General features: G+C 44.6%; 1 protein-coding gene across 1 annotated transcript in view; it reads left to right on the top strand.

Annotated features, from left to right (window-relative positions):
* The window catches only part of OTOG (otogelin), a 100,937-nt gene that overhangs the window by 41,883 nt on the left and 46,277 nt on the right, over window positions 1–12,777 (top strand). The window contains exons 23-29 of the mRNA XM_069073475.1: window positions 2,340–2,447; window positions 4,388–4,526; window positions 5,125–5,259; window positions 7,289–7,435; window positions 8,813–8,932; window positions 10,807–10,923; window positions 11,894–12,050. Of these exons, the coding sequence (XP_068929576.1) occupies window positions 2,340–2,447; window positions 4,388–4,526; window positions 5,125–5,259; window positions 7,289–7,435; window positions 8,813–8,932; window positions 10,807–10,923; window positions 11,894–12,050 (923 nt within the window). The remainder of the gene's footprint in view (window positions 1–2,339; window positions 2,448–4,387; window positions 4,527–5,124; window positions 5,260–7,288; window positions 7,436–8,812; window positions 8,933–10,806; window positions 10,924–11,893; window positions 12,051–12,777) is intronic.

The following is a 12,777-nucleotide window of genomic DNA, read 5'->3' as shown; positions in this document are numbered from 1 at the left end:
ACCCCAATTGCCCTCCAAAAAGGCAAAAAAAAAAAAAAAAAGAAAGGACCTGAGGAAGGAGGGTTGGGATTGAGCACGTGCAAGGATTGGAACAGAGACCCTCTCTGCCTGAGAACTGGGCAGAAACATGGAAATTCAAAGGCATGGTGTAGGTTCTGGCATGCCCCTGCCATCCCTAGGCTCCCAGATACAGATGACCTGATGCCTAATCTATGTGTGTTTGTCATGGGCCCATAGTAGTGGGCTGTGGCTGTATTTGCAGCTGCCTATCCCAAAGCATACATGTAGTTGAGTGCATTGTACACACAGGCACATATTCACATTCATCCAATGTGTCTAAGTACTCATCTAGACAAACATAGTGGTCAGACTGGTGGAGAGTCCAGTACAGGATTAGAATGTGTGATTACCAGGGTGGCTAGGTGGCACAGTGAGTAAAGCGCCGACCCTGGAGTCAGGAGGACCTGAGTTCGGTTCCGGCCTCAGACACTTAACACCCCCCCCACACACACACACAAAAACTAGCTGTGTAACCTTGGGCAAGTTACTTACCCCAATTGCCCTCCAAAAAAGAAAAAAAAAGAATGTGTGATTACCCCATCTCAGGCAGGTGATGCCTAGGTCTAGGAGAATGAGTGAAAGAAAGAATAAAAGAAAAAACATTTGAGTCCTATTTTATTCTAGAAATGTAAAACCAAGACAGTTTCAGCCTTGAGAAAGCTTATATTCTAAGAGGAGGAAGCAGCATCCATACTAGAATGGTCACTTGAGAGGGGGTGTTTTGATTTGGGAAGTCACAGAGAGGGTTAGTGGAACAGCTGGGGAGTTGATTTGCCCTTTCTAGTAACAATGATGGCATTCAAGAAGTCTTCCATTTATTCACTGGCATTTCTTAAGCTTTGTGGCATTTAAAAAGTTTGAGAGACATAATTTCTGGGCAATTAGTCATTTTGTTAATAAAATTTTAATAAAAGGTCAGTGGCACTCTTGAATGCCCAAGACCATTATGGTGGTGGATTCACAGCTTATATACCCTTGGAAGAGGAGTGTTCCCCAGGGTAGCAGCCAATTCTGATTGGTTAACAGTTAGTGAGAATATGAATATTACAATGAGGGTTGGACATATTCTAGTGAACTTTGATTATGTCGCTTACTTCTAAATTACCCGTCTTGGGCAACCTATTCAAAGAATTTGTCCCCATCCAAACCTGAGTAGAAGTTTGTGTGGAGTCTCACCAAGAATGAGAATTAATTCAATCTCATTATCAGTAGTGTCCTTTAAGAGACTGAACTTTAAAATGAGGACTATAGAAAAAGGGGGGGGGGACCATTGGATCTCTCCAAATCATTGGTTACTAATAATTATTTCTCCTCTACCTCCTTTGGTGACATAGGCTGCTCCTAATGACCAGGTCACTAGCAACTTGTACAAAAGAGGCTCAAGAACTCTGACCCAGCACCATTAACTTTCACCTGACTTGAGCTGCACTTACATCATTTCCCAAGAGCACTGTAAGAATCAGAGGTCTGACTGGCTGTGCTCGGGTATAATCATACCCTCACTGAGTAAAGAATATGGTCACTCTGGCTTACTGGAGAGGGGCTCTGGTAGGGTGGAAAGTGACCTGATGAGGTGGCTTCCTGAAGGAAGAACTCAAGTCTTTGAAAGAGGTACCATGGTAGAGGTGTGGAAAGAAGAGGTTGGAGTCAGAAAGCTTTTGGAAATATGCTGTGTGATCTCAGGCAATCATGTGACACTTCTAAGCCTCAGTTTACTTACCTGTAAAATGTGAAGAATAATACTTGTTCCACCTGTCTTACAGAATGCTCCTAAGAGTATTGTGCATAAATTTTGAAAACTAACTCACAGTATAGTTCATTATAAATCCTTTGTATTTATCAGATGCTAACATAAACCCTACTGTCTAGAAGTAGGAACCCAGTAAGTTTGAAGTGAATTACATTGCTGATCAGAGTGGATAGTGTGTGTTGAGGGAGAGAGAGCATTGGCATAGCAAAGCACTGATACCATGGGTGTTCCAGGGCCAGGGGCATACCTTGGCAGCAGCCAGAAGCTGGGCTTGTGACTGTTTTGGGGCTGGGGGTACAGTTTACTCAGCTAGGTAGTCACCAGTGACTACTGGGAATTAGGAAGTCCAGATGGTGGAGATTTTGGAGGGCTGTGGCCAAAGACCTGCAGTAAACATACCAAGAACCAGCTGGGATGTGGACACAGATTATATGAGGACCATTTGGAGTGGGAGAAGGGTGTCCCTGCTCCACCTCTTAGGAGATGTGTCACCTGATGTCTAAGTCTCTGTCTGCATGTGTATTTGCAGGTTGGTGAAACATGGGGATGAATGCTTTGTGCCAGATGAGTGCCCATGTTCCTGGAAGGGGAAGGAATACTTCCCTGGGGATATGGTCAATTCTTCCTGCCATACCTGGTAAGCTGACAGCAGTCACTCTTCTGACAGCGCACCCCTTAGGGTGTGTGCACTTTGCCGGGGGGCTCTCTGGGCTGCTTGGCAGATCTTCCTTTTCCCTTCCATATGCACATATTTATGTGTCTGTATATCTGCATTTGTGTGTGTGTGTGTGTGTGTGTGTGTGTGTGTGTGTGTGTGTGTGTGTGTGTAACTTGGATACCAAAGTATGAGGCCTGAAGTGGCTGATTGAATGGCCCTGCTCTGTGATCAAGGTTGGGAGCCTCTGTAGGTGAATGAGCAACCTTGAGAAGGCAAGTAGTCAGTTCATTAGTCCATTGGATTCAGAGTAGTTGGCCTTCCCCACCATTCACTACCAGGATTTTAAAAAGATGCCTGATAACTGCCTAGCTCATAATTTGGCATCCTTGAGAAACCTGTGAAGTCCTCCTGTGAAAGCTTCAAATTCTCTCTCTCTCTCACTCTCTCTCCTTCTCCCTTTGTCCCTTCCCCTTTCTCTCCCTCTCTCCCTTCTTCCTCCCCCTTGGTTTCATTATCTGTAAAGTAGGAAGCCTGGATTGCTTGATCTTTAAGGTCACTTTCAATTTTAAATCTATGAGCAAAACCTTTAAATGCCTATAGCACCCCTTCTTTATTTCAGGCCCATGGCCAGCTCTATGTGGTCTGTGCCCTGGATTTGTTGTAAGCCTCCTCCCTTGTCTGGAGGGGCAGAAACAGTAACTTCTCCTTTCCCTTTGCAATGGCACTAGACCCAAAGGCAGCTGTTGTTGTCATTGCCTTCCTCAGGCCTTCTCTAGAATGGGTCCCTCAAACTCTGAGGGTTTCAGGCCCCTTCACAGCTGCTGAGCTGTTGCTAGCTGCCTCACCCCACTGCCTAATCCCCATAGGAATCCCAGCCATGCTCACTCTCAGCATCTCCCTGCTGCAGTATTGACTGCCTCCCTCTGCCTCTTGTCAGGTCCTCAGTTTCCACCTTCTCCATCCATCTTGACCCTGGCGGATGCTCTGGCCAGCTGCTCAGTCACCCCCACTCCATCTCTACTTGGGGGGCAGGTAAAACAAACTCATGCTCTTCAGCTGCCTTCAGCAGTTCTGCCCCCCCCCCCCCAGGACTCTGGACAGAGGTCTGGCTCTTGCTTGGCCACTGACAGCAGCAACAGCAGACCTGATGTTCTCACACCACCTCCTTCCCTCTGTCCCCTTCCCTTCCCACTCTCAACCAGACCTGTGGGACTGAGTCTATTTCCTTTTCTCTTGTTCTGGGAAGTCAGATCAAAGGCACAAGCCCCACAGAGAGGGGCTGGGAGATCCTGTTGTCTTTGGAAAGAGTCTGGGCTTGGCTGGGTCAGGCAAGTGGAACCCCAACCTGCCTGAGATTCAGTTCACTATTAAGTATTTTCTATGTCCAGTGAATGCCTAGTCATTGTGGCAGGGGTGGTGCAAAGAGAAACAAGGCACATGACAATAAACATAATAATGCAAGCCAAATAGGTGTCTCCTAGGTCTCCTGCCTTGCCTCCCCTCCTCCCTCCACAGAAGGACCCCCCACCATGTGACCAGGTTTCAGAGAAAACCACATTGAACAAAGAGCTGATGTGTGTGCCTGGTGTGTCTGTGAACCATAGAACAGCCCCTTCTCCTCCTTCCATTAACCAGCCTGCTTTGCATAATTAATCCACCTTCATTAAACTAAGTGGCCAACAAGTGCTCACTTTTTGTCATCCTTATGGTGGGGGGGAGAGATAGAGAGACAGAGAGAGAGGAGATGGTGTGTGTGTGTGTGTGTGTGTGTGTGTGTGTGTGTATGATGGGGCCATATTTGTAAGAGGGAACAAGACAGATGAGTGGAAAAGATGGCACGAGAATTAGTCAATCAGAAGGATAGGCACAGTGTAGGTATAATTGAACTGTGCTGCCGACTAGCCTACTTTTCCTTCCAGCGTGTGCCAACGTGGCTCCTTTCAGTGTACTTTCCACCCCTGCCCTGCCACCTGTACTGCTTATGGTGACCGACACTATCGGACTTTTGATGGGCTGCCGTTTGATTTTGTGGGGACCTGTAAAGTGCACCTGGTGAAGGTGAGCACCTCTGGAGCTTTTGCCCCACTGACCTCTTTTGTGACTCACTTGGGAAGTCTAAAGGCAGAGTGAAGGATTCTGGCATTGACTGGCATCTGGTCTGCCCGAGCCCAGGTCAGAACATGGGGAATGGTGCCCAAAGGAGTGGGGATGAATTTCAAGTGCCTGGAGTCAGGGACATTTCTGTGTGTAAGCAGAATGGATGACTACCTGTGTGATAACTTAAGGTGTCTCCTTTGTCCCAAAGTATCAACATCACTGCTTGTTCTTTTGCCATTATAGTTTTGTGTCTTAAGCTGTCCCCTGTCGGAACACAGGTGTACATTGGAAGGGTCACATGGATATTTGGGGAGAGAGAAGGTCTTAATTCAGGAGTTCCCTGATAACTTAGCAGTGAGCACCTTAGCAGGGGTGAATCGACCAGGGAAACTGTGACAGTGTGATAGTGGGAGGGAGGGAGGGGTCTTTCTAGGAGGAAGGGAAGAAGTGTAGACTGGTGAGGTAGAGTCAAAAAACTGGCTGAGCTCAGGGCTAACTTGAACCATCAGTGTGCCCTCTGTGCTTCTGTTGGAATGTTTTTTTTTCATTTCTCTCTTAGAGTACATCAAATTTCAGCTTCTCCATCATTATGGAAAATGTAAACTGCTACAACACTGGAATCATCTGCAGGAAATTTATTTCCATCAACGTTGGGAACTCTCTTCTCATCTTCGATGATGAGACAGGCACTCCTGTAAGATTAAGCCTTGGTGGTGCTATGGTGGAGGGACAGGGAAACACACAGACCAGGTGTCATCTGGGGAATACTTGGACTTGTCTCTTCTGCACTGAATTGAAATTAATCAGAGGCAGATCAAACTGAGGTTGGGAGAGTGGAAGTCAAGGTCCAAATGGCAGGTCAGCTCAGCAGCCCAGGAGTCAGCAGACCCCATGCATGAGGATTGAGGTGTGGAGCAGTAGATTGGGGAGATGAGTCAGGAGACCTGAATTCTGTTCCTATGCAGTCTTAATGGAGTCACTTCCTCTTTCTAGTTCTCTGTTACTTCTCTTAAAGGAGAAGGGCAAGCTAGGAAGGTTTCCTTTGTGTAACATTTGAAAGGCTGCATAGTGTAGTAGATAAGATCCTGGGCTTAGTGTCAGGAATACCTGGGTTGAAAACCGGCCTCAGATCTTTATTAGCTTTATGACCTTGAGCAAGTCAATTAACTTCAGTTTCATAATCTGTGAAATGAGGATGTCAGATATTGTGGCCAATAATATCCCTTTCTGCTCAAATCTATGCTCCCATGATCTTTGACCTTCTGTGAGTCAAGGTCAGGTTACAAAATGGAGGTCAGAGCCTTAGAAGGAAAGGAGTGAGAGAGGTAGGGTGAACAGAAAAAGTGCAGGGACCTCTGCCTGTTGTGGACCTCTTTGCCCAGACTACCAAGTAGGTCCTGACTCCAAGGCTCCAAAAGATATAGTCCTTTAATAGAAATGAAACTGTGCTTTCCACTACCTGTCTGATCCCCTGATCATATCTGCTTTGTGGTTTGGGGAATGAAATCCACCCTGGGTGATCTGGGACCTCATTGGTCTTATGGTTGGATCTGGGACCTCACTGGTCTTATAGTTGCCCAGAACATGGTGAAAGGTCTTGCTAATGGGTAGTGAAACCTACCAGGGGCATGTTAAAGGCAGCTTTAGAGCCTGTTACCCTGCTTGACTTTGTCTGTGGTCAGAATTGGGGTAACGGTGGGAGGGAAGAGAGAAGCCTGGGTCTTCAGCTTTATCTGACTCCACCTTATTATGGCAGCAGTCATTGGCCTTCTTCACTTTTTATCTTATTGGTCTTGTCCAGTGCTGGTGGCACAGGTAGGGAGTGAAAGTTAGACTAAGGACCAGGGAGAGGGCAAACTGGAGGCCTGACTAGGACATTCAAACCACAAGGCTAGGGTCCTGACTAGGGATAAGGGCTGACAGGTGGAGGTGAGGGCTGTGTAAATGATGAGATGACCAAGGTCCTAACAGAAGAGAGGAGGTTTTAGTTAAGGAGACAAAAGTGTAGCCAGAGGCTAGTAGCTGCCAGAAGCCTGACTTGGATATGGGGATGGGGTAGGGAAGAGTACCTTACTAGCCCTGGGGAACTAAGAAATATTCTTAGGTACTATCAGTTGAGCATAAACTCTGAACTGAAAAAAAGCTTTAGAATGAAGTTTGTTAAGTTGTCTGTAAGATTGGAAAGCCAAGAACAGGGGTAGCTTGTTCCCCTTGATCCCGAGATCATGGAGACATATCAGTGCCCATTGTCGAGGTGAGTTTTTGGGCTTCTTTTGTCAGCCATCTTCACTTCTGCCACCGTGTTATTGGCCTGACATCAAATCAGAAGTAAAAAAAAAAAAGTTTTAGGAAGAAGTTTATTAAGTCACCCAGCAGAGGGGGTGCCAAAAAAGTGAAGGACCACTCCCCCAAACATCTATGAATTATACAGTACATAGAGTTCAAACAAAGGAACAAGGAAACAACAGCTGGTCAGCATGGAAGTAGTTTCCAGATAAGACACATAAGATGCTTCGGATATAATGGGAGAAAACTCCTTACATTTCTTGTAGTAATCTCTGCTCCCCTGGAAGATTTCTGGGATCAGCATAGCCTGGACATCCTGAATTAAGCATTAAATATATCTGGTCTCTAAGCAACAAGTTTTGTCTCTCAGTCACACAGGAGTGGGTTAAAAAGTGCAATAAAGTCTACCCATGGTACTGATTGATTGAATGTTTCAGAGTCCTGTGAGCTTCCTGGATGAAAACCAGGAGATACACATGTGGCGAGTGGGATTTTTCATCCTGGTGCATTTTCCTCATGAGCATATCACCCTCCTGTGGGACCAACGGACCACGGTGCATGTGCAGATGGGGCCTCAGTGGCAGGTAGGCAGAACCATGGAGTTGGTGACCTGTGATCTTGGATCTCCAGTCCAACAAGAAGTTAATAGAACTCAATTCAATTAAATTCAATAAGCATTTATTAATTTTAAGGCAATCTGCTAGGCACTGGAGATAGAAAGACAGAAATGAAAAATCTCTGCCCTTGATTTTCTCACTCACTCAGAAATCAAGCTTTCCTTCTTTAGCTGATCATCTGGACCTTGGAACTTGATGAAAATGGTCTGCCCTTCTTTCCTCTACCCCATCCTTGCCTACTTCTCTTAATTCCTATTCCAAATCCCTGAATTTCTTTCATATTCCCTCCTTAGAGTCTACCCCTTCTTTACCTCCCCTTCCATATAAAATATTAGGGCTAGAAGAGACCTTATGTTGGGATAAAAATATGTGATAAAGAGAAATTGAGGCACAAAGTTCTAAGCAGGATCAATTTATTTGCAAGGCTATCAGTTGCAAATAAAAGGGATCCAAGATTCCTCAGTAGCCAAGGTTGCACGCGACAGTCAGAGTACTCCTTTATACAGTTAAGAGGGAAGCAGTACACAAATAGTCTAGTGATGCAAACTAGGCTGGGACTGTGATTGGTCTGACACAGAGAGATGAAAGGTGGGTTTACATTTGACCTGACTCGGGGGAATTTCCATAGCCATGGAAACAGGAAAAACACAGAGTTGACTAACATCCTTTGGAAAGTCTTATGATGGGCAAACTTCCTATGACCAGGTTGACTCATCTACCCCTGAAGTCACAGTTCACAGATTTTAGTAGCAGGTTTAAGGGAGCTCAAGCTCACATAATGAAGGTACCAATCAATATATAGTGGATTGATCATTAATACATAATAAATGGACTGAGCCTTATTAAGCTAATACAAGATAAAGTGAGGCATCAATTTTCGATTTCATACTTAGAAACCATTTTGACTTTTAACTGAGAGTTGACACCTGAGTTCCAATTTCAGTCTTGCCACTAACTCATTGAAGACTTGAGTAATTTCCTTTCTTGGGGCCTCAGTTTTTTTCATCTATAAAATGGAATTGAATTAGATAATCTCTAGAGTCCTTTTTGGTTCTAACATTTTAGAGTTGTAGAGTCTCTGTACATTTTTATCTTTCCCAATCTTTCTATAATCTCTACCTCCCATTCTTTACTCCTCTTATACCCTGCCCTTGACCCAGGTTGCTGGTGAATTTTGGGATTATTGCATGATCATACAGGTCTAATTTCTTTTATTCTGAGTTACCAAATATTTGAAAATATATCAGAGGTCACAAGAATGGAGGATGGGTTTTTGACTGACCCTTGTGCCTATGAAGGATGGCTGGACTAGTCAGTGGTGTGTGATCTCTGCTTTTTCTTCAGGGGATGCTGGCTGGACTCTGTGGGAACTTTGATTTGAAAACAGTCAATGAGATGAGTACCCCAGAGAACTTGGAGCTAACAAATCCCCAGGAGTTTGGTAGCAGCTGGGCTGCAGTAGAGGTAAATACCCTATGAGCTTGCTCTTTCTCTAGACAGAACCTGTGATATTTCTCAGTCCTCTACAACCTTTCATCCTAAGAGCACATTCAGGTTCCTAAGACCAGCTCAAAGTCACTATCTATTCAACCACTGCTCATGAGCCCAAGAGAGTCAATGAGTGACTACATAGGAAAGGCATGTGCCATAATAATAATTCAAAAAGACTTTTACTTACACTCGAATACAAGGTACATAACAAGAAATATGAATCAGTCAGCCAATACTTTCAGCACCACTTTCCTGAATGAAGACTTCCTAACCAACCTTCTCTCTCAGATTTCAAAAAATGCTTTGTTTTATTAGGCAGCTAGTTGGAGCAATGTATAGAATGAAGAATTTAGAGTCAGGAAGACCTGAGTTCAAATTCTGCCTCAGGCACTTACTAGCTGTGTAACTCTGGGTAACCCATTTTATCTGTGTCTCAGTTTTCTCATCTGTAAAATGGGGATAATACTAGCACCTACCTTATAGGACAATTGTGAGGATGAAATAATACAAATAAAACACTTTACAAATGAAATAACATAGGTAAAACATTATATAAATGCTAGCTATTATTAATATGGTTTCTAATGGACTTTTCATTTAGGGTGTCCTAAAAGTCTTAGGGCAACCTTTAATCTTAGTATTTTTAGTTTAAAATATGCACTAAAGACTTTCTGAATCCCCTGTATAATCAATAATGTCTTATCTCTCTCCTAGACTGTGAACTCCATGAGGGGAAAGTTCTGTGACTTACTTAGATACTTACATAGATACTTAATAAATATTTGTTGAAGATGAATATCCCTGGACTGAAAAAGTCTTAGTTAGCTGGGATTTGGTTTGAAAGCTAATAAGAGGCAGTGTTGCATATTGGATAGCACATTATCCTGAGAGTTAGGAATATCATGCGTTTTAAGTCTTGCCTCTGACTAGCAGGGTGGCCCTAGGCAAACCATTCAATCTCTCAGTACCATAGGCAGCAGAGAATTTTTTGGTTCTATGTGTATTGGGAGAGGGTATTTCTTCATCTGAGATTTCTCTGAGTGCATCATAGGTCCAGTTCATATCCCTATATTTGAAAGTCAACTAGGAACTCTCACCTGGAAATGCCCCCTCCTTGGTCATTGTCCTGATTCAAGGCAGTGGTCTGATTATGTAGGTGCTCAGGTCAGTGCTGCTCCCTTAGGTACTCTGCCCACCTGCCCAAATGCACATCTCATATCTCCCTCATCTACTAGTTTGGTGAAATAGTAATGAAGGACTAGCCCTTTGGTCAGAGTGATCTTTGAGACTTTCTGTCTGGCTTCATCGTTGGAATGGATTGAGTGACATGGAAGACACTGGCAAAGGACCGCCTAGCATGGTGTGCTCATATCAAAGAAGGTGCTTTGGTCTTTGAGTGAAATAGAGTTGCAGTAATTCAAAAGAAACATGAGATGTGCAAATTTAGAGATATCTCTGCTTCAAATGTTCATGTGGACTATTTGTGCCTGACCTGTGTTAGTGTCTTCTGAGCTCATGTTGGTCTGATCAGCCACAGTCAGACACACCGTACCTTGATTCTAACAAAGCGATGTCATTTTAGTTCTCTTTGAGAATGAAGGACAATGACCAACCAACCATATCATTGAAACTTATTGATCAAATCCAAGGCTGGATATAAGCCATGCCATTAGAAGCTTGTTAGTAGCTTAGAGTATTTCAGCAGAAAGAGTCATGTTTAATCCAGGGGCTGGTGACTTGTGTTAAAATCAATGTTTTCTGTCATCGCTTCCCCTGAAGTCTCTGACTGGTTGGAGAATGGGGTGGGGGTGGGGGGCAGGTCACTGATCTTACCTTCTTGCTCTTAGTGCCCAGACAGCTCTGATCCTCGGGATCCATGTAGCTTAAACCCCCTTCGGGAGCCATTTGCTAAGAAGGAATGCAGCATTCTGCTGAGTGAAGTGTTTGAAACCTGCCACCCTGTGGTGAGTAAAGACTAGAGGTCCAAGGTACTGGCCTCAGGCACTTCCTGGAGGATGGACACATCTCATCCCCTCCAGATACTCTAAATATGTGACCCTTGTGTCGCTTCAAAGACACTCAATCCATACCATATCTGTTTCCTTTCTCTATTAGAAAGCTCTAATAACTATCCAATAATCTGCACACTCCAGTGTAAATCTGTCTTTTAATTCTATTTAAAATGATTGATTACCCCACCTGGTGATTATGCTTCATGGCCTTGAGGGTCAATATTAGGTCATTCCTTAGCCTTCTGTGAGCAGCCTATCATACTCCCCTGTCTTTTTTTTTTTTTTTAAGCAATCGGGGTTAAGTAACTTGCTCAAGGTTACAGGGCCAGTTATTTCTGGGTGTGGTGCTGAGTATCTGAGCCCAGATTTTTGATCCAGGTCATCCCAACACTGGAGCCGGTGCTCTTACTCGCTGAGCCACCTGGCCACCCCCAAGCATTTGGGGTTAAGTAACTTGCTCAAGGTTACACGGCCAGGTGTTTCTGGGTGGGTGCTAAGTGTCTGAGCCCGGGATTTGATCTCCAGGTCTTCTCAACACTGGAGCCGGTGCTCTTACTCGCTGTGCTACCTGGCCACCCCCTCCCCTGTCTTCTAATGCCAGTCTCTGAACTTTGGAACCAATAGAGAATTTATCAGGGAAGAGGGATGGATTTTCTGGATTAATTTTCTCTGAGGACCAGGTTCTTGGCTGCCAAGTCCCGGACATCTCCTTTTTTGGAATCTCAGAGTGGTCTGGTTCTTTCCTCCAGATGGTCCCTGCGTCTGCCCCCTTGTGGTCAGCCAGCTTGAAGGATATGAATGGACTCGAGGGAGTGGCAGGGCTCTCCCACTTATTCACCCCTTCCATCCTGCTGCTCTTGGTTGCTGTTCTGGAGAATCCAACTTAATGGCTTCTACTTTGGTCCTTTTTTGTGTCCCTCAGGTGGATGTCACCTGGTTTTATTCCAATTGCTTGACAGACACATGTGGCTGTAGCCGAGGGGGAGACTGTGAATGCCTGTGCACAAGCTTATCTGCCTATGCCCACCAGTGCTGCCAGCATGGGATTGCCATTGACTGGCGCTCTCCCCGCCTTTGCCGTGAGTGTCTACATTGGACAAGTCCTCTCCTTTCTGGGTTCTTGACCCATCTGTATAGGGTGGCCCCAAGGGAAACATGAATCATGAATCCTAGTGCTGCCTGAAACTCATGCATGTCAAGGTTTTTTTTTTTGGGGGGGGGAGGAGATGACTATAGAAACCATAAATGGAGCTGAGAAGATCCATGGAGATTATCTAGCATTCCTGACATTATATAGATGGGGAAACTGAGGTCTATAGAGATTATAATTTAACCAAGGTCATACAGCCATGTGCATTCAGGTAGATGTATCACCACAGCCTAGGGCTTCGGGAATGATAATAAAAGACATTGCCTCACACTATAAATGCATTGCTAGTGTTGGACTTTCAGGTATATCTGATATATATATATATATGTATATATATATATATATACACACACACACACACACACACACACAAACACATGTGAGTATACCGTGTTTCCCCGATAATAAGACACTGTCTTATTAAATTTTTTGGACAGAAAAACACCAGAGGGCTTATTTTCAGGGGAGGGCTTATTTTAATGAACATTGACAGCAATTTTAATAAACAGGTAAATGTGAACAAAAAAATGTACCTTTATTCAATAAGCAAATCACTGGGGAAGAACAGGATGACGCGCTCACTGCTGCAGCTCTGATTGGATGCAGCTTGGAGCGCGGCGTGCGTTTCATGGGGGGGGGGGGACGGTGCATACAGA

The sequence above is a fragment of the Petaurus breviceps genome, unplaced genomic scaffold (assembly GCF_028583685.1).
Source record: "Petaurus breviceps papuanus isolate PSGF00001 unplaced genomic scaffold, PetGlider_PUasm1.0 140, whole genome shotgun sequence".
Classification (NCBI taxonomy): domain Eukaryota; kingdom Metazoa; phylum Chordata; class Mammalia; order Diprotodontia; family Petauridae; genus Petaurus; species Petaurus breviceps.
Note: the sequence above shows the minus strand (reverse complement) of the source record. Positions and strands in the feature narration are given on the sequence as shown.